Source organism: Pelophylax lessonae, assembly GCF_965119305.1.
Source record: "Pelophylax lessonae genome assembly, chromosome: 12".
NCBI classification, from domain to species: Eukaryota; Metazoa; Chordata; class Amphibia; order Anura; family Ranidae; genus Pelophylax; species Pelophylax lessonae.
This window is the reverse complement of record NC_138779.1, coordinates 27,965,941-27,987,109: the sequence shown is the minus strand read 5'-3', so window position 1 is coordinate 27,987,109 and position 21,169 is coordinate 27,965,941. Positions and strand designations below refer to the sequence as shown.

General features: G+C 48.9%; 1 protein-coding gene across 1 annotated transcript in view; it reads left to right on the top strand.

Moving 5' to 3' along the window:
• Positions 1-21,169, top strand: part of LOC309568829 (uncharacterized protein) — a gene marked incomplete at its 5' end in the record, with an annotated part of 291,543 nt that overhangs the window by 176,876 nt on the left and 93,498 nt on the right. Inside the window, 4 exons of the mRNA XM_082274615.1 lie at positions 2,691-2,911; positions 3,211-3,357; positions 4,359-4,523; positions 5,462-5,613. Coding sequence (XP_082130741.1) covers positions 2,691-2,911; positions 3,211-3,357; positions 4,359-4,523; positions 5,462-5,613 — 685 coding nt within the window. The remainder of the gene's footprint in view (positions 1-2,690; positions 2,912-3,210; positions 3,358-4,358; positions 4,524-5,461; positions 5,614-21,169) is intronic.

Sequence of the window (21,169 nt, the reverse complement as noted above, 5' to 3'; positions counted from 1 at the left end):
CATTGAACTCTTTGGATGGAACCAATGAACTCTTTGGATGGAACCAATGAACTCTTGGGATGGAGTCTTTGAACTCCTTGAATGGAACCTTTGAACTCTTGGGACCTTTGAAAGATTAAGATGGAACTTTTGAACTCTTGGCATTGAACTTTTGGTATAAAACCTTGGATCTCTTGGGATAGAACCTTTGAACTTTTGGGATGGAACTTTTGAACTCTTGGCACGGAACCTTTGAAAGATTAAGATGGAGCTTTTAAGCTCTTTGACGGAAACCTTTGAACTCTTGGGACAGAATCATTGATCTCTTTGGATAGAATTTTTGAACTTTTAGGATAAAACATTTGCACTATGCATGTCCACTACAATATTGCAGATAACAAAGGTTCCATCACAGGTATATGGGAAAACAAAAAAGTTATGACATGGAGACTATAATCACATATCGGAGTGTGGCCAGAAGTATTTTTCCGCTTAGGAAAACAGGAGAGCTGTGGCGCTGAATATATTATTACACACTTTCATTTGATCCACCATAAATAGAAGTTTTGTATACAGGGGGCTCTATGGAATGACTATATAGTGGCATGAGGAGAAGGAAACAGACATTTTACTTGATAAAACTTACTCCCAACTTCTATTATTTCTTTCAAAATACTTAAAGGATTGGGGAGTGAGTGAAAATGTCATGATGTATTATAAACACTAGGGGGTGATGCCACACTTCTTAATGGTATACATTTCCTTTATTATAAGTGTCAGGATAAGTTTATCAGTAGAAAGGGTTTTAATCTTTCATCATAAAGTTGATTTTAAGGCAATCACTACAATTTCATGTAAGTTTTCATGTGTTTTCAATATTTTTAGACCTGCAACTTTTATTGACACAATCCCTGGTCCTCTTGATATGAAGGTCCTTGTTCGGGCGTTTCTTGTTATAGGCTGACAACACTCTGCCCATGTCTTCCAGTTGTTCTCTTATGTCATTGTCAGTCTGTCACATGGATTTCTAATGGAGACTATAAGTGGCTTTTTTATTTGAAGAAAAATAAGTTGTTTCTAATATGCATTGCTTTAGCACACTTTGGAGTTGATTTACTAAAAGCAAATATACTGCGCACTGCAAGTCCAGTTGCTCTAGAGCTTAGTAAATGAGGTAAAGCTTCACTTTGCAAAGATTGCCCAATCATGTGCAAGGAAAATAAAAAACAGCATGCTTGTACATGATCGGATGATACAAATCAACAGAGCGCCCCCTCATTATTAAAGCTTCCTCCCAGAATTAAAACATCTACACTTGAAGTGCACAGTATATTTGCCTTTAGTAAATCAACCTCAAAATGTCATTCAGTTTTGTTTCACAACAGTTCTCAGTACCTACTCTCCCATAGGGTAACCATGCTTGATATGGTGTCAGGATGATCAAATCACATTATTTCTATTATTACATTACACATAGTTCAACTCACGATTAATGCAGAATCAGTGGGAACCCTGAGCTTGTCACTTGCCACCAGATGCAGCATGCCACCGTCGCCTCACACCAGATGCAGCGTGCCACCGTCGCCCTCACACCAAATGCAGCGTGCCACCGTCGCCTCACACCAGATGCAGCGTGTCACCGTCGCCTCACACCAGATGCAGCGTGTCACCGTCGCCTCACACCAAATGCAACGTGTCACTGTCGCCTCACACCAGATGCAGCTTGCCTACAGTCACTGTTGCCTGCCACCAGATGCAGCGTGTCACTTGCCAGGGTCACTTTCCACCCACAGCCTGCCAGGCTGCCACCAGATGCAGCATGTCACTTGCCACCCATAACCTGCCACCAAATGCAGCATGTCACTTGCCACCCATAGCCTGCCACCAGATGCAGCATGTCACTTGCCACCCATAACCTGCCACCAAATGCATCATGTCACTTGCCACCCATAGCCTACCACCAGATACAGTGCAACTTGGCACCCACAGCCTGCCACCAGGCTGACACACTGGAGCTCCGAACCTCTGAGGTGGGCATGTGACGCCCCAGCCCGACCCCTGGTGATGAGAACAATGTCCCCTCTCAGGTTTCTGTTTCTTCAGTTGGGACTCGGGAGGGAAGAGGAGAAGTTGGGCAACCAATCTCAGAGCCAGCAGCGCACACCGCACACATAAGTTGATCCCAGTACCTAGTCACTCCTTACCTCTACATGCCGCAGGACCAGAGAAGGAGGTGGTGGGTAGAGGTGGAGTTAAGAATTAGGTGCTGGCCTTGGCCTCACTCTGTGTAGGTGACAACACTGGTTGCTAGACGCCAGGCGGCCCTAGCAACCAGTTTTGGCAATATAGTTGGTAGGGTGGCTGTGTCTATTTCATTCTGGGACACTGTATTGTCCCCGAATGAAGGTGCCCGGAAACCCAGGATGTAGATGCCAAATGCGGGACTGTTCCAGGCAATCCAGGACATGTGGTCACACTATTCTCCCATCAATAATATAAGTAGCTGAATGCAGATGCCTGTTAAAAAAAAGGGAGAAAATGATTTTGCATTTTATAAATTAAAGCACAAATACTATGCATGCATAAATATTTGTTCCAGCAAATACTAGGCCAAGATAATACTCTGCAGTGTGTCTCCTTCTCTGCTATTTCTCATTTATTATTAGACATTATTGATGATCTACTGATGAAGGATTTTTTTGTGTCTCCAGATATGTCTGTAAAGAGGGCAACTCCGTTTCCTGTCCGTCAGATGACATTCATGGCTATCGTTGCCCAGCTGGATTCTATTGCCCCACTGGGAGCAGTTTGGAGATTCCATGTGACCCAGGCACATTCAGCCCTATGGCTGGAGCAAGTGCATGCCTTCCCTGCCCTGCAGGGAGCAGCTGTATGCATGTGTCTACAGTGGAGCCCCTCAACTGTCCTCGAGGTAACAACCATTTTTAGCATTTTTTTTATTTTTGCTGAAAATACAGGAATCTTATCCCCATGTCTTATATTTTTACATGACAGACATTGAGCCAAAAACTCTACTAGGAGTAATGTATCAATACCCTGAGCATCAGAATATGACTGTACATTTATTTTACATAATTCAGATGCAATAGGTGCCCATGGAAATATTTCTGCATAAAGTGCCAGGACCGCTTGTCTGGGAATCATTATAGGGGGTATAGGTTACCATAGCATATGGATGTGAAAACATAATAATACTCTATTTGTGTTCAGGTAATTATTGTCCAGCCCTGACTGCAGCACCAATCCCATGTCCGGCTGGCACTTTCAACCCTATGGAGGGAGCCCTGTCACTGGCTTCATGTAAACGGTGCCCAGCTGGCAGATACTGCAGAGGAGAGGCCAACTGGGAGCCTGATGGTAAGACGTTCAATCCAGCTCCTTATTTCAAACATGGTAAGCTGCTGAGTCACTTCTGGAAGGGGAGAAAAAAGGAGATTTGTCACTGCTGGTAGGGGGGAGAAGAGGAGATTAGACACTGCTGAGAGGGGGGGAGAATGGGAGCATTTTCACTGCTGGGAGAGGAGCGCTTAGCTACTGCTGGGAGGGCAGGAGCAGGGGCTCTAAATCACTGCTGGGGGGGAAGAGCATAGGGGAGAACAGCCACTGCTGGGAAAGTAGGAGCTGAGCTACTACATAGATTCTGGGAGGAGAGAGCTATGTTTCTGAGTCAATGATAGGAGGGGAGAAATGGGCTTCAGAACCACTCTTTGAAGGAGAAGCGGGGGGGGGGGGGCTGGGCTTAGCCGCTGCTGGGAAAGGGTAGCTGAGCTTCTAAATCCCTTTTAAAAGGTGAGAGCTAAGCTCCTGTGTCACTGCAAGGAAGTGGGAGCTGAGCTTCTGAATCATTGATGGCTGGGAGAATCTAAACTTTTGAGCCACTGATGGGAGGGAAGAACTGAGCTAATGAGACACTACTTGTAGGGGGAGAGGAACTGCTGCAAGACCCAACTTGATCGACTTCAGAGCTTCTTCTGTGATCTTTGCAGATTATTGCTTCATGGTGCCTGCAGCTACAGAGGTCATTGAGAACTTGTTTTAAAGCCAATTTGCAGGCTTAATGAGTCTGTATATAATTTACTGTTTATTGCCTTGCCAAAGCTTCACTTTAATGTTAACAGCCAAAATGTCACCTAAGCTTTATGATGAATTTCACCTGCAGTTGTGATGTATTTTTTAAATTGGTGGATAGACTCTTGATGACACATATCATGGGGGTTAATGGCCTGTATGAGCCTATGGCATGTGAAGCTTGGTTCCCTTGTCCAAGTACAGAGTATAAATGTATATTCAACAACTGGGCATTTAACGTTCTCTTGATGCAACAGCTCTGTACCATTCTGGTCACCATCTCTGTGCAGGGCTGTGCTCAGCTGGATATTACTGTGAAGGAGAAGCAACAGACATCATCCCTCAGAAAACTGTCCGCTTTCCACTCAATGGCCCTTGTCCTCCTGGCCATTACTGCCCTGAAGGGACAGCATCACCAAAGCCTTGTCCTATTGGAACACTGAAGAATAGCACAGGTAACTGGAGTCTCTTATGGCACTTTCCTCTGCAAGTACCAGCTCGGCTCTACTCGGCCCTGCTTGGCCCGGTTTGGTTTTCCACTGCATGGTACGGTGTTGGAACGGTTCGGTACCGTTTGGTATGGTTTGCTTTTCCACTAAAGTAGTACTAAAGTAAGTGGGTGGGATAACAATGATTCTCTGACCAATCAGTGGCTAGTAGTGACAAACAGTCAAGGCTGCATGCAAAGGATTGTGGGATATGGTACCGGTACGGCCCTGTTGGAACCACAACTGAGGTGGTACTGTTTAAGCAAGCCGTACCGTTCGGTTCCATGTAGTGAAAAAGCACAAAAGCGAGCCGAACCGTTCGGTTCCATGCAGTGGAAAAGCGCCATTATTTAGTCTTGCGGCATATGTGTTTTCCCCGGTATCTCTTGTAGCAGAAGGGATTGTGAAAATGGTGGCATTTCCTATTATATATTTACTAAAGGAGGGTAATTCATGTTAATCTCCTTATTTATCCATACTGCCTCAATTCTCACACACACTCACAAATCTAGTTTGTATTCTTAATTCAGAAAGTCCCTTTTATTGCTCTCAGCCTCCTCCAAATCTCCAAAATCCTGGCTGCGATTGGACTTCCTGTTAAAGGATGGCTACTTTAGTTCTCAATGGTCCCATTGTTTGTAAGAACGTAGCCACCCTCTCTTGCTTTCCACTGAGATGGACTATGGGGGAAAAAGAACAAAACCAACTGTAACTGTTTATGTTGCATATTTATTCTGCATTATATCACATATTGCATTTTTATTGAGAATGTGTGCAAAGTTGGAGTGGCTCTTTATACAGAGGAAAGACATGCATGTAAGACTCCTAGACAGCAGTTCTTGTATTTCTAAAGCTGTCCTGTACATAACAAGCTTTCTCCTTATATTCCGTGTCTCTCTAAACAGGAGGCTATTCCTTGGACAGCTGTGTTTCATGCTATGTAGGACATTTCTGTGCCAGTGGTGGGCTGAGTTCACCAACAGGACTGTGCGCTGCTGGATTCTACTGCCCGGGAAACTTCACCTCCGCCAGTCCCACTCCGTTTATGTGTCCTAAGGTAACACAGGCCACTCTATGTGGCGTTATATTACTAGCTCAGGCACAAGCCAATAAATATGATGACTAAAACATATATGATTTAAAAACAATGGTTCTGACTCATGGAGCTGCTAAATTACCTAGGGCATGCTAAAGTGGCCGATCAAGCAACAGCATCAAATGTGGTCATGTTGGACTGACAACTTTGGCATGCCTAAAGTTCTTTTGTGACTTGGTGTCTCAGGATCAATGTGCCAGTTTCTCTGTTCTACACTAGATATGTATTGCTAGTCATGGAAAATACTTTGTTTTAACCTTTCAGTCTTTCCTGGAACTGGAAAAGTCACCCTAGCTGACTGCTAGTGTTGTTTCTGATGATTGCATGTCACAATTAAAATACTAAAACTGTTCCAATGAATTCAATTCACTATCTGCATGAAATTTGCATGATTTGCTCCTTTCTAAATTGGAAACACTGTGAACACAAATAGATGCGGCGCTAATAAAAAGGATCCAGCACCCTCTCCATGGTATGGCAATAACCACCCGGGGGGAAAAAGAGCACCAGGATGGATACTCAAAAACACAGTAACACAGAAATAAACCATATATAAGAGCTAACTGAGACCCCCAGGTAATGGCTGATATAAAATCATAATAATGGTCATGAATAAATATATATATATATATATATTTATTTATTTGTGGTCGGTAAATAAGTGATGGATACCCTTGTTATGGAAAGTCGGTGTGGTGTGCCAGAACCGACGTAAGGGGGTAGGCCTGTAAATAGAGGGCAAAAAGGAAGCAAATGACATACTTTATTGACAACCCAAATTCATGTTACAAGCCTACTAAAAGCTAACCTCAACTCCTTCTCGGGGTGAGGAATATATATCTGAAAGGCATCAGATTCCCATCGACCAAGTCTTTTAATGATATGACCTGGCGTGTTGTTGCCGGAGGCAGCTGACGCCGCTCCTATCCTAAAGGAGTGGCCAGAATGTGCCGCAGGGTCCCATTCCAGCCTGATACATAAAGTGCGGATGTAGAATATAAACTTGGACGTGGTGAGGGGAATGCCCAGCAACGTGAAAAGAGGCGAGTAGCTGGGCAAGCTCTGAGTCTGAGCTGCGTAATTGTCCAGGACCTTGACAGGGCACCAATTATTCCCCGATGGATACAAGGGGATGGACAAAGGGTGTCCCACCTGCCTGGTCTTAGAACACCGAAGTGTCGAGACGTAGTGATCTCCCCGTTTGACCAAGTCCCGTTTGAGGAGGCATGTGCGACCCTCTGACAGGGAAGCCACCGAGAACTCCCCGGGCCTGAGAAAGCCGTAAAAGGCCAGGTACATGGCGGTCTTAACAACTAAGTTCGTAAAGGGCTCAAAAGGGGCCATGTCCAACAAATCAGAAAGAGCCCGGAATTTTTCCCCATCGATTGGCAACCGCCTGACCGGGGTATGGCGATCCACTTTGCCAATACCCTTCAAAAGGTTCTTCACTGGGTATGCCCTAAGAAAGGGTGACGAGTTCGGCTGGTACGTCAGGATGTGATGTTGAACCCCCGACAGGTACAATTTGATGGTGCTGGCAGAAAGTTTCAGCTGGAGGTGGCAAAAAGCTGCAAAGGCGACCATCGTCTGAACGGAGTGGTCGTGCAACCCGAATTCCGCTGAAAACCTCCGGAAGATGGTCATGGCTCGGTCATAAGCCTTCCTGGTGTTAGCCGACAGAGCCATCCGGGCCAATTCCCGACCATGCGCCACAAATCGGGCTAGTCCAGGATTAATTCTTCGAACTTCGGGGTCCGAGCGGGGCATCTGTTGGCCGTTGGGTGGAGGTTGAAGAACACCTGTAATTTAGACCGGGAAAGAGCGTCAGCAGCTGCTTTGGAGTGGCCCGGGATATGCTCACAGTAAAGGAAAAACTGGTGGGTGGCTGCTAACAAAGTCAGCCTGCGAACCAGCCTCATGATGGTCAGGGATGCAGACCGGCCCTTATTAATGATGTCACAGGCTGCCTTATTGTCGCTAAAACATTTAACTGCCATCCCTGACCAGCACCTACCCCAAGTGAAAGCTGCTGCCACTATAGGGTATACCTCGAACAACGCCGAGGTCTCCCGGAAAGCGGGTAAGGCAAGTGACTCAGCCGGCCAATGATCCCTGAACCACGAATCCCCAAAGATGGCAGCAAACCCCGTATGAGCAGCCGCATCCGTCCAAAGCACAGGGGACTGGGGTGAGATAGGCGGGATGAACATGGAAACGCCGTTCCACCTTTCCAGGAACTCCACCCACATGGCCAGGTCCGCCCTGGCTGGGGGATCCAGGTGGGTGGCAACACCCTCCGGAAGACCTGGCAATAGACACAGTAAACGGGAGATGAATGACCTGCCCTGGGGAATGATGCGCATGGCAAAATTCAAAGACCCAATTAACGACTGCAGATCTTTCCTCGTAAAAGACCCTCCTTCCAAGAACCTGCCTACCACCTCTCGAATGCGCCCAAGCTTGTCCTCAGGGAGGCTGGACTGCATGGAGATGGAATCCAAGGTGATCCCCAAGAAATCTAACCTGGTGACAGGTCCAATCGTCTTGCCTGGTGAAAGAGGGACCCCTAAGGTTGAAAACAAGGCCACGGTGCTCCTCAAACTGACAGGAGTGCAGTTGCCCTGTTCAATCAACAAGAAGTCGTCCAGGTAGTGTAAAACCGTAGGGCACCTGGTGATGTTCAGAAGAAGCCAGCAGAGCGTCTCGGCAAAAGTATCGAAAATCCTAGGACTGCTTTTGGATCCGAATGTGAGCCTGATGGCGAAATAATATTCCTCCCTCCACTTAACACCGTGAACATGCCATAAAGAGGGGTGAATGGGCAACAGCTTGAAGGCGTTGGCTATATCTGTCTTGCTGAGCCATGCAGCATGGCCTGCCCCCAAAATGGCTTGGATGGCGTTGTCCACGGTGGTATAGTGGAGAGAGAACTCAGCTGAAGGGATAAGAGAATTCAGGCTAGGGTTATTAGAGGAATGAGGAGCCGACATGTCGATGATCAACCATTTTTTATTAGAGTATTTGCTTGTGGAGATGCCAATGGGGTTAGTACGCCAGGAGGTGAAGGGGGGATCGGGAAAGGGGCCTAGCATGAACCCTTCCTGAACTTCCTTCCTGATCAGAAGGTCCACTGACAGCGGGTCCTCCCTAGCAGACAGTAGATTGGGGCATTCAAGTGACCCTGAAGGTAGAGACACCAACCCCATGTGGAACCCCCCTGAAAACCCCTGCACCAAATACTCGACCAGGTGCGGAGATGGGTGAGACTGAAGGTAAAAAGCCAGTACCTCGATCTTGACCCCGGTTAGTCATTGTTTTGGGTTGAGCCTTGATGGACACATGGACTTGGTGTGAGCCCTGAAGCAGATAGAACAAACATGAAGCAGCCTGCAGGCACTGAAACTACACGCCCCACCATTGAAATTGTTGCAGACCTGGGCCTTGCCTAGGTAAATGATTGGGTGACCCAGTTTGTCTCTTAGGCCACGCTGCTCTGATCTGCCAGCCCCCCCCAGGACCCCGGTGTTAGCATACAAGGTTTGTATTTAATCAGCAACAAATACTATATGTCATTATTGTGTGCCTATTACATTGTATGACCACTGGATGGCAGTGTTACATTTGTGAGTTCATGTTTTGTCTATGCCTCAAAGAGTAATAAAGAAGAGTTCCTGCTCAGAACAGGAAGCAGTGTTCAGTGAAACAACAGACTGTCTGCCTGTGCATTGTTTTAGCCCCAAAAGGTTATATCTAACACCCGGACGTGGAGGACTCAGTCTCCATGGGGCAAAGGTTGGCAGAGTGCGAGGTGGATGAACATGTGGCGCAAGAGGGAGGCACCAATCCTGCGAAGTGCCTGCAAAAAAGTTCAGTGTCCAGAAGGCTCCAATCAAAGCGCACATTGAATTGTGCCAAGGTAGCCGCTGCTTTGGCCGACACTGACTTGTGAAAGACGAAAAAGGTAAAACCCCCGTACTTATGGCCCAAATCCACAACCTTGTGAAGATAAAGGTCCAGTTCCTCCCGACGATGTGGGTAGACAGAGCATAACACATCCCTGTAAATCCCGAAAGCCAGGACAAATTCAGGGATGGTCAGCTTCTTATTTAGCCTGGGGTCTCTGGCCTTCATCACTACGGACAAATCCCCATAATTGTAGACCTTATTCTCCACCACATCTTGGGAGGCAATAAGGAGAGCCACCAGGTTAACATCCTTCCCCTCCAGGATATCCTTGCGGAGGGCTGGGGGGACCATGTGTGCCGGGGTGATGATGGGAGATACCGCAGCAGAGGGGAAGAGGGGGACTGGGGGCCTACCCTGTTCGCTAATGGGGGCAGGAGCCTGCACCGGTAAGGGAGGAGGAGGAACCCCGTGGGCTGGACTGGCGTCCTCCAGTTTCGTCAGTCTGTCGCCGATTGACTGCAGAGAAGACAGGATGGAGTCCAGAGTTCCTTGCATGGCCGACCCACAGCCCTGAGAGCTGGTGCCCAGTCCAGGATCTTCTGGGTGCTCAGTCAAGATCCTAAACAGTTCAGCCTTCCTAGCCGTGGCCGGGAACGGAATGCCCCTCTGGCGAAGGACCGCCGAGATCTTCGGGATGGTCCAAGATCCATAAGAGCCCAGCGGGGATGGATTCCGATGACCTCTGGGGGTACCAGATCTGCCTGGGGTGCCAGGTCTGGCTGGCGTGGAGGGGGAGGATGATCCTTCATCCAAAATGGCTCCTAGAGGCACGCTGTTGAAAGAAAAATAGAACACCAAAGTCCAATTAACAACTGCGAGAGCCCCAAGAAAAACTGTCTGGCTAGCTAGTGCCTTGAGGCCAAGAACTTAACTACCCCGTGACAGGTGAGGCCCTGCTAGATGCCAAGCAGCAGGCGAGAGACTCTACCTATGATTTGGACGTGGGGCATGAGCCACTAACGTGGTGGCGGGAAGGTTGGTCTCTCGGTGACAGTAAAGAATCAAACGTATGACCGTGACAGGTGAGGCCCTAACTGTAAACCCATGAGGTGGGTGAAGCGAAGCGCTAACTATGGTTTGGCCCGAGGGGCGAAGAATCTCCGTGTTGAGATTGGGAAGTTGGCCTCGCGGGACCAGCTATGAAGGGGGAGTAATGGCCAGCACCTGAACCCTAGCAGCCAGTTCGCTCACCCTACGGGGAGGGGGGGGGGGCTGACAGAGGAGACAACACATGACGACGTACAACACAGTTGAGGTGCAGACAGCAAATGCAGTGCCCCCGAGAAGGACAATGACATGAGTATTGTGGGTGGCACAGGGGTGGTGAAGGTGGAAAAGGAACAACAGGAACCAAGGCACCTGCTGGTGACATACCGAAGGTGTGATGTGTGCCTGCAGCGTAACCGGACGGCCTAGGCTACCGGTATAGGCATACCGAAAGGTGACTAAGATGTGTGTGGAGGCCCAATGAGGTGTGAGACTGGCCTAGCAGTGCCTAAGGGCAACGCAGAAGTGGCGTTTGTGAAGACTACCAGCATACGGAGCCGTGAGAAAAACACACAGGAAGAACCTGCCGCCAGGCAGTAGTACCTGATACCGGCATTGAAGGACATGGCGTGATCCTGGAGGAATAAGGAAATTGGTCAACCAGAAGCAGTGACACATGACCCCCCCCCAGTGTGGATAGTATGTAATGGGAGCCAACACGGGAACATGTAACCCTGTGGAATGTAGTGAGACCCCCCCCCCCCCCAACTCTGCCACCAACCTCCCTCCTGACCCAAGGGGGTAGGTAAGTGCGTGTGTATGAGTGTATGGTGCCCTCCACCTACCCAAGACCAAATCCAAGAGCCCCCCCCGACAGGCCGTGGCCTGGGGGCGCCTGGTGGCCCCTACTGGGGGGGGGGGCTGCTTGATTGGGAGGACGGCCGGCGGGCAGGTGAGCCTGACCGACCAACCCCCCCCCCCCCCCTGCATGGGAATATGCCCAGCAAGGGTGAAGCATGGCAAATGAACAACGCCCTACCTCTTACTTTTTTTTCACATCCCCCCCTGGATCTGTCAGAGTCCCCCAAGCAGGCCAGGTGCCCAGAACCCCAGGAGCCCCCCCCCCCCCTGTGGATGCCGAGGCCTAACTGGAGGCAGGCAATGTGGTGCTGTTTGTAAGAAATGCCGTGGCCTTGAGAGGCAGGCAATGTGTGCAGGTGGCAGCCGCCCCCCCCCCCACCCCAATAAATACCTGGTCCCGGCTGAGCAGCGGGGAGATGCAGCGGGCAGCAGTAGAGGTGCTGGTGGTGGCTGGTTCAACGGAGGAGGCGCAGGCCGGCTGGCAGCGGTGAGGCGCTGGGAGCAGAGGAGACTGAAGACAGCGGTGGAGAATCCGGCGGCGGCGGAGAAGGCTTGCGGCGTCCACGATCCTGCCTGGAAGTCCGGTCCTCAAAGGCGGAAGTTCTGGCGGCGATCAGGTGACACAGAAGAACACCTGACTCGAGCGCCCAGCAGCAGGCCGGTGTAGGGGAAGGGCGGCGCTATAAAGCCCGCTAGCTCCTCCCACAAACACCGGCCTGCGGCCGAACACTTATTGATGTTTTCACACATTGGAGAAATCCAAATGAATTCATTTATCCTATAATTTTCACATATATATATATATATATATATATATATATATATATATATATATATATATATATATCAAGCAATATGTAATGAATGCAACTTTAAGAGTTTAATTATAAAATATAGTTCCATAAATGTGGATCCTTGATGCGCAACAGCAGTACACCTAAAGCAAAAGTGTTCCCTATGTCCGCACTAATAACCTTGGTTTTATTAGTGCGGACATAGGGAACACTTTTGCCTTAGGTGTACTGCTGTTGCACATCAAGGATCCACATTTTTGGAACTATATTTTATAATTAAACTTTTGATGTTTTATTCATTACATATTGTTTGACATTATTCATGGCCATTATTGTGATTTTTATCAGCCATTACCTGGCGGGCTCAGTTACCGCTTATATGTGGTTTATTTCTGTGTTCCTTTTTAAATTGGCCTAGTATGTGTATGGATCCATGTGAGATGGGAACCATAGATTGTAAGCTCATTGAGGGCAGGGAACAATGTGAATGTACAATGTAAACAGCTGCATAAATTGCTGGCGCTATATAAATACATGTAACAAATTTTTATTATTATTATACCACAAGATTTACATAGCGCCAAGCGTTTCCCCAGCGCCTTACAACATGAGAGCAGACAGTACAGTTACAATACAATTCAATACAGGAGGAATCAGAGGGCCTTGCTAGTTAGAGCTTACAATCTAAGCCCTCGTTCACACTGAATGCAGCTTTGAAATAGTGCAACTTCATTTGAAATCGCAACGATTTTAAAGCCGCATTTCATTGCGACTTTGAAGACATCTATGCGGCTTCCTACACAGATGTCAATGCAAGTCACACCCAAAACTAGTGCAGGAGCTACATTTTCAAACTGATGCAGCACTGCAAAGTTGGCATTGCATCGATTTGAACGTGGCCATTGCCGACAATAGGATGTGACTTGTCATGCGATTTGAGCTGTCAACCATTATTTTCCAGCTCTGCCTTAACCCTCTTGGGCATGGAGTCCACCAGAGCTTCACGGGTTGCCACTGGAGTCCTTTTCCACTCCTCCATGATGACATCACTGAGCTGGTGGATGTTAGAGACCTTGCCCTCCTCCACCACCTTCTATTTGAGAATGCCCCACAGATGCTCAATAGGGTTTAGGTCTGGAGACATGCTTCGCCAGTCCATCACCTTTACCCTCGGCTTCTTTAGCAAGGCAGTGGTTGTCTTGGAGGCGTGTTTGGGATCGTTAATGGTATTAAATGTCTTAAAAGATACACACTATGTTTTATTTTTTGAGCGTCCGGAAGAGGATTTCTTGCTGCTCTTACTGCTGGTGGCTATAGCATTCCCTATGAATGGATGACATTGGAGGATTGAGCCATTGATCTTTGGATATCATATTGGTATCAAGTCCATCTATTTCTTAGAAGCCTGAATGACCCAAAAGGTGTATACTTTATTGGTTCCACTACATCTGGTAAGCCTTCATGACTAGGGTATAAAAGATGATTTTGTCTCTGTGACTGCTTGACCAACAATCTACCTTATTTCTTTACCCAAGTAAAACACTGGACACCATAATTGGAGTTTAACGGCCAAAGCAGCCTTTTATTAAACCAAATTGTATAAATAACATATATAAATCATACCAGCAACAGTAAGTACATTCTGAAATTTGGAGCCCCCAAGGTCCTTGTAGGCACCACTACTTCACGTACCTGCTTAACCAAACTTAGGCCTCCAGACGCAAAACACCGACTCGGAGACAACACCACTATTAGCAGGTACAACCCAGACAAACCACAGGGAGCCGTACGGTCACGTACCTGCTTAACCAAACGTAGGCCTCCAGACGCAAAACACCGACTCGGAGACCACACCACTATTAGCAGGTACAACCCAGACAAACCACAGGGAGCCGTACCCAAGACGGGTCCCTACCAATTTTTATTTATCAAATAAAGCACATACAAGGACCTTGTACCCCGCCAGCTGCCTTTGACACACCACCCCGTAAAACAGCTCAAAATCACACAAGAACTTAAGCACCAAACAAAAGGGGAGGGAGGGTGGGAAGTTGTTTCAATGCTGTCTCTCTCGTGACTGAAGACCTCTCCAGGGCCCTCCTACTGTTTGAGCCCTAAAGCCCCACCTATTCCCTACGCTCCACCAATCCAGTAAGTTTCCCTTATTTCCTTTTACCCTCCTTGAATTGCCACTCCAAACCCCCTTTTAACCCTGTCATGTTGGCCCTCCGTCTAGGTTCTTCTTCCCTTACTCCGGGCCTTGCTTGACTAGGGTATAAAAGATGATTTTGTCTCTGTGACTGCTTGACCAACAATCTACCTTATTTCTTTACCCAAGTAAAACACTGGACACCATAATTGGAGTTTAACGGCCAAAGCAGCCTTTTATTAAACCAAATTGTATAAATAACATATATAAATCATACCAGCAACAGTAAGTACATTCTGAAATTTGGAGCCCCCAAGGTCCTTGTAGGCACCACTACTTCACGTACCTGCTTAACCAAACTTAGGCCTCCAGACGCAAAACACCGACTCGGAGACAACACCACTATTAGCAGGTACAACCCAGACAAACCACAGGGAGCCGTACGGTCACGTACCTGCTTAACCAAACGTAGGCCTCCAGACGCAAAACACCGACTCGGAGACCACACCACTATTAGCAGGTACAACCCAGACAAACCACAGGGAGCCGTACCCAAGACGGGTCCCTACCAATTTTTATTTATCAAATAAAGCACATACAAGGACCTTGTACCCCGCCACCGGCGCACAAACATGACACCTCGTGTTTGAGCGCACCACCACACCCGCAGGGCTCTCTGCTCGCCCTTTACCCATCAATACACCTTGTGAACCGGTGAACACCATCGCCACATAATTACCATCAGGTGTCCTACTCCAACTCCCGGGTCTGACCCCCAGACCACCCCCACTCACCACGATAACTGACTCCGAAGAGATATCACCCGCACCCTTTGTAACTATCAACTAATGGAGTCACGCCCAATGAGTATGTGTTACCGTCTATGACCATGAAAGAGAGGGAGCAGGGAAGGAGAAACAAGGAAGTAGAAAACGTATAGGAAGACCCCCATCAGCTCCGACATGGAGAAAAGACCCCCAACATCGTCCCCCTCGTGTGCCGGTAACCTGTCAGTAGCTCCGAGGAGGCCCAGGAATTGAGGAAAAACTCTCCCACCACACGGCCGCACAACCCTCCCGGCACTCCCTTGTGGAGAACATTCCCCCTCAAAAGGATAAAACGGCCGGTTCGGCCTGTTATTAAACAAAACCTGAAATCACCTAATGGCCAAAACAGTCAAGACCAATCCAGATAAAAGAATGGTTTGCCAGATTCTCAATGAGACCACCTCCCCCAACTACGGGGTATGCGGTACCATTAAAGTAGATTCTTTCCCCCAGACGCAGAACGCCGCCCCTGGGACGATTCTCACTGACCATGGGCCCCTGGCACCCATGCAACCCGGTAGGTCAGGACCGAACCAGACCACCCATGGGACTCTGTGCCTGAGATGAGGCCCCACCATGAGCTTGGTCAACACCATGTTCCTGGAAACCCTTGCCATGACCCCAACTGCCCAGCAGCGCAAGTTTGAAATGTACCACCGGACTTAAGGCGCACCCCGCCAGCAACAGCACCTCCTAATGCCGAAAACCCAAAGTTTTTGTTTCCCACAGCCGCGCAGGCACTACCCAGCCCCCCAAAACAAAGGAATGCCCCTTGAAACAGCGAAACCAAAAAAAAGGGGGGGGGGTAGGGATCACAACCAAGCACCCAAAGTACTAGGTGTGCCAAAATGAAAAGAAGGCTCTCCCCTACCAAAATCGAAACAGATCGGGGCAACACACGACCAGCGATACCCGGACCACCCTCTATGACCACAAGTAAATAAAGCCGCTGTAATTGCCCCACCCTGAAATATCCTAGAGATATTGGGTGCAGCCGCCACAGCCCGACACCCCCTGGTAACCCCCCTTAACTGGCATTCCACAGTGGACGCCATCCCTTAGAGGGGTCGATGAACTGATAAACAGGGCCTGTGATTGTGCCCGCCTCCAAAGACCCCAAACGCCAGGGACAGGACATGTTGATACCCTGGAATGGATGTGTTCCCGTCATTGGTGGACTCAAGTACGCATAAACAAAGAGGTAACCCCCAACGCAGGATGGGCATCGGAACCCAGATCCGCACAAAACACGCCCGCCACCCGCGTTCACTTTGTAAACCCAGTGTGCCCCCAGGCCGAAGCACCAGAGCGAGCTACCGGGTTCTGCAAACTGGCCTGCCACGTTAAGGGGCACTAACCACTGGTAACAATGCAACATGCCAGCCGCCTGAAACCACACCACAACCTAAGGTGCTGAACCGCCATCCTCCAATGCACGCTACAAAGGACATTCACAATAGAAATGGCCCCCGCGAAGGCCAGGAATAAAACAACCGCCCCGAGTAAACCCTTTATAAGTCGCAGGGCCAAGAGCTCCACGCTGTCTCAGCAGTCACAGACCCGAGCAGGACCATGACTGCCCAAAATTAGCAAAAGTAGAGAAGGACCTGGTCCGCATAGACAACACCACCCCCACCCCATGAAACCCAATGAACACTCTCACTCCACCCGGGAAACTGACCAGAAATGCTGCCGACCGATTACAAATCAGCTCCAGCGTCTCTGACAGTCCAAGCAAGATACCCCCCCGGTCCCCACCAAGGACCCTGACTGCCCGATGCCACCCCCCAAACCTGGGCCCACGGAAACCGAGAAAGACACACACCTGAGAGCTAGTACCACCAGGCGTAGGTGAGGCGTGAAAAGGCATCGATATACAAGCGAGACAGAACAATACGGCACAATGAGGGAAACCATAGAGGAGAAGATGCCGAAACTCTGGCACTTGCAACCACAGCGACCTCAGTAACCCAATTAAAACAGGCCTGCGGATTACCAAAACAATCGCCAAACGGCAGCAAGCATAATGGAGAAAAACCCTCCCTGGGAACTGGTAGGAAACCCCCACCCCTCATGGAGGCCCGGGGAAAGAGTCCCAACACCCAATAGTTGCCCACCATGACACGCTGCTCCCCACGAACCATACCAGATGAAAACGCTGGAAGCCTCCCCTAATCATGCCGACCCAACCATTGTATGAATGCGGTATGCAGGATGGAACCAGCAAACTCTGGTGTGGCCAACGGAACGGAAACCGCTGTAAGCAACGGCACTGCTCTAATGATTGTCCCCCGCAGAGCCTAGCAAGGCAAAGAGTGTATACTCCGCAGGGCCACCGTCCATGGCCCCGGGTTGAGTACAATGCCTAGAAAGCGTAAAAAGTGGCAAATGAAAACTAAGGAATGAAACAGTGGTCACCCGCAGAACAGGTGGGAGAAGCCACCACCCCCCAAACTAGGACCAGGGAAGGATCCCCAGTCCAGACAAAACAAAGGCACTACCAATGCTCCCCCCCACGCATGAACCTGCAAGGCAGTGCACCCAAAAACATAGCCAGACCTGCAAAAGACCCACCAAGGATACATAGAGAATCCCTGGTGCAGTGGGCGCAACCCTCCCTGCAAGGAATTAAAAAATTGCAAAAAAGGACAAGAAGGCAAACCCCCGCCGTGGCAAGGCCAGGCTGCAAGCACCTAGCCATCACGCCCACCAAAGATGAACTCCCCGGTCGAACCGGCAAGTAATAGGATGGAGTCCGACATATACCGAACATCGCACGGAACCTTGCCGGGGGGGGGGGGGGAGTTGAAACGATACAGCACACGGGCAAGATAAACGATGAGTCAACCATGGTTTTTTTTTTTTTTTTTTTTTAAATCATTAAGGTACACAACTAAGGACGACACCCCAAAAAGAGGGGCCTAGAAACCGTCCCAGCAAGGGGTCCGAATTGGACCGGCCATGTGACCCAAGTGACTGTCCTGTGGACAGCTCGGCCAAATCAAAAAAGGCCCCCGGGCATAACCGCAGAACATCAAGAGCCTGCAGGAAAGGAACAAAAGCAGGACACACGAACTGACTGAACCCTAAACCCAAACGCCAGCCACCGAACGGACCTGCACAGTGATCCGGTTCACCGCATCGCAAAAGAATCATCCGCGGCACCTGCTGCACACTCCTCCCTGTTGGCCTAAGGATCCCCATACACATTGTGACCCCGTAGATGACCCCTAAACCCGGCGGGCCGCTGCGCGGGGGCCCAAAAAAGCGTAAAACCATGTGGAACGGTGTTCCGTGTTCATCACCCCCACGCCCTAGTAAAGATGGCAACTGCGTGTAACACTAAAATCTACCTTCCCATGTAGTCTTCCTTGAGCTTGGCATACATACCCTAGTTCTGGTTGCACTGTTCCCGCAGAATCAACGGAAAAATACCAAGTACTCACCCTTTCTCTTCCAATGTCCAACGCCCGCTTGAGACAGGGCCCCCCGAAGCACCCGAACACTGCATGTCCCACGAATCAGCAAAACGGGTCAAATGTGCAGCCCAATTGTGCCCCAAGCAACACAGCGCCAGGCGCCGCCATGATGCATGTCACCGAAACTAATAGTGGGAATCGGATCCGACAAGAAATGCCCCGCAGCCCGCCACCCGGAATACAAACCCCACGCGAGACAGGGCATAGCCCAAAACCATGCAAGCGATAAATGCAATGTCTGCAGACCTAGCTGAGAGGGCGTCCCCTGCGGGCTGTTACCACGACCCTCTAAAGAAAACACTGATCCCCCACACAATGCATAGGTCCTAGAAAACCACCACCCACTGCCCCAGTAACCTGAAATAATCCCCAGTAAGAAAAGAAAAGAGAAAACCTACACACAAGGCTGCCCAGGACACTAAGCCCCACCAGCCGCAGATCCAAGCTGACAGCGCCGGGTCCTCGCCTCCAAAGTCACCGATCCCCTTCCACTGTAATGATGCAGTCCGCCATTCGCATTGCACTCACAGGAGCCACCGAGCGATCTGCTGCCAGAGACATCGCAGGGCCCTCGCCCTGCCCCTTCCCGACATCATCACCGGCCGCCCCACGCTCAGTCCTCCGCAGAGTGCCCGGAGACTAGCCTGGGCTCCGTCCCCAGCTAGTGTTATGCAGCATAAGGAGCCGCACCGCTGCACTCCGGATGTGTAGAGACACTGGCACAGGCCAGTTCCCGCCCCCACAACACACACACGCTGGCCCAGCCGAATGTCCGCCTGCCGTTCCCGCCATGCGGAGGGCGGAGGGGGGGGGGGTCGAGGTTAGAGAGAACAAAGAAGACTCACCCCCCTGCAGGCTCTGCAGACTATTCCTCCCTAGCCGATCACGCTGTGTCGAGGTGAGGGACTAAAAAATCCCCAATGTGGCTCCCCGCGCTGCTTAGACCCCAGAGAGTCAAACAGCCAGCACGCGTAGCCGTACAGGGGCTACAGGAGAAGCCCGGAGCCTGCTTTCCCCCAGCAGGCAGACCTGGGCATAAGTTGTTTCAATGCTGTCTCTCTCGTGACTGAAGACCTCTCCAGGACCCTCCTACTGTTTGAGCCCTAAAGCCCCACCTATTCCCTACGCTCCACCAATCCAGTAAGTTTCCCTTATTTCCTTTTACCCTCCTTGAATTGCCACTCCAAACCCCCTTTTAACCCTGTCATGTTGGCCCTCCGTCTAGGTTCTTCTTCCCTTACTCCGGGCCTTGCTTTACAGTTGCCCTGTTGGTGATGATCATGCACCTGAATTCACAATAGAAGACTTATCAGCACCTTTGCACGTCTATGGTGGAATTTGTGGACTTTTTGATGATCATTTTGCATTAACAGCATCAGCTACTTTATCACCCATTCACTTACATATATTTTTCATATATATATATAATATAGCTTTTTATGACTTTGTGGTCCATATATAATTTTGCACTTTATTGCTCAGTACTGCAGTAATTTTGTGGTCCATATACAACTTTGCACTTTATGTATTGAAGTACTTAGATACTTTATAAGTTGCACATTTTAGCACTGTTATGCGATTTTGCACATAGTTTATGCACTTTATTTTTAGCTAGCATATATTTATATGCATAAGCACTATTGCACCTTATAACACAATCCAACAGCGCTGCAAATTTTTGCTCTCCGAGTGATGTTAACTTTTGTACTGACTGAGCGATCCTATATACCAGGGATCTTCAAACTACGGCCCTCCAGCTGTTGCGGAACTACACATCCCATGAGGCATTGTAAAACTCTGACATTCACAGACATAACCAGACATGATGGGAATTGTAGTTCCCGAACAACTGGAGGGCCATAGTTTGAAGACCCCTGCTATATACCCATTCCAGAGTTTTCTGCTGCACATCCTCTGGTCGCTAACAGAGTGGCAGCAGCCTGACACTGTAAAAAGTTCCACCTACACTGCATCTTCATTGGGTATTATCCCCCCTAAAGGAGGTCTTAAAGTAGAATTATAGGCAAAACTTTTTTTTTTTTTATTTTGAATAGAGCAAGGGAAGTTTATACCCCTGACAGATTTTTTTTTTTATCATGTGTCCCATTGCAGAGATTTTCCTTCACTTCCTGTCGCATAGCCAAACAGGAAGTGAGGTGAAATCCCTGCAAATTAAGTGGACTCCTTGGGGACCCCCAGATGACCAGAACTAGTGTCCCCATTGGAATATTTTCCCTCTATTACTTTTATGGGGACAACTCAAAATGTGGAATGTTTATTACTTTCACTTTCAATGATAATAGCAAACAGGACAAATAGAGAGGGTAAATCTCCTTAACGGGGGTACCGACAGCAATACAAACCTGACCAATATTCAAATCCCTCTTCACTCTGTCCAAAACTAATAAAAAAATTTTTTCCTTTAGCTATACTTCATAGTGTATCCAACAATAC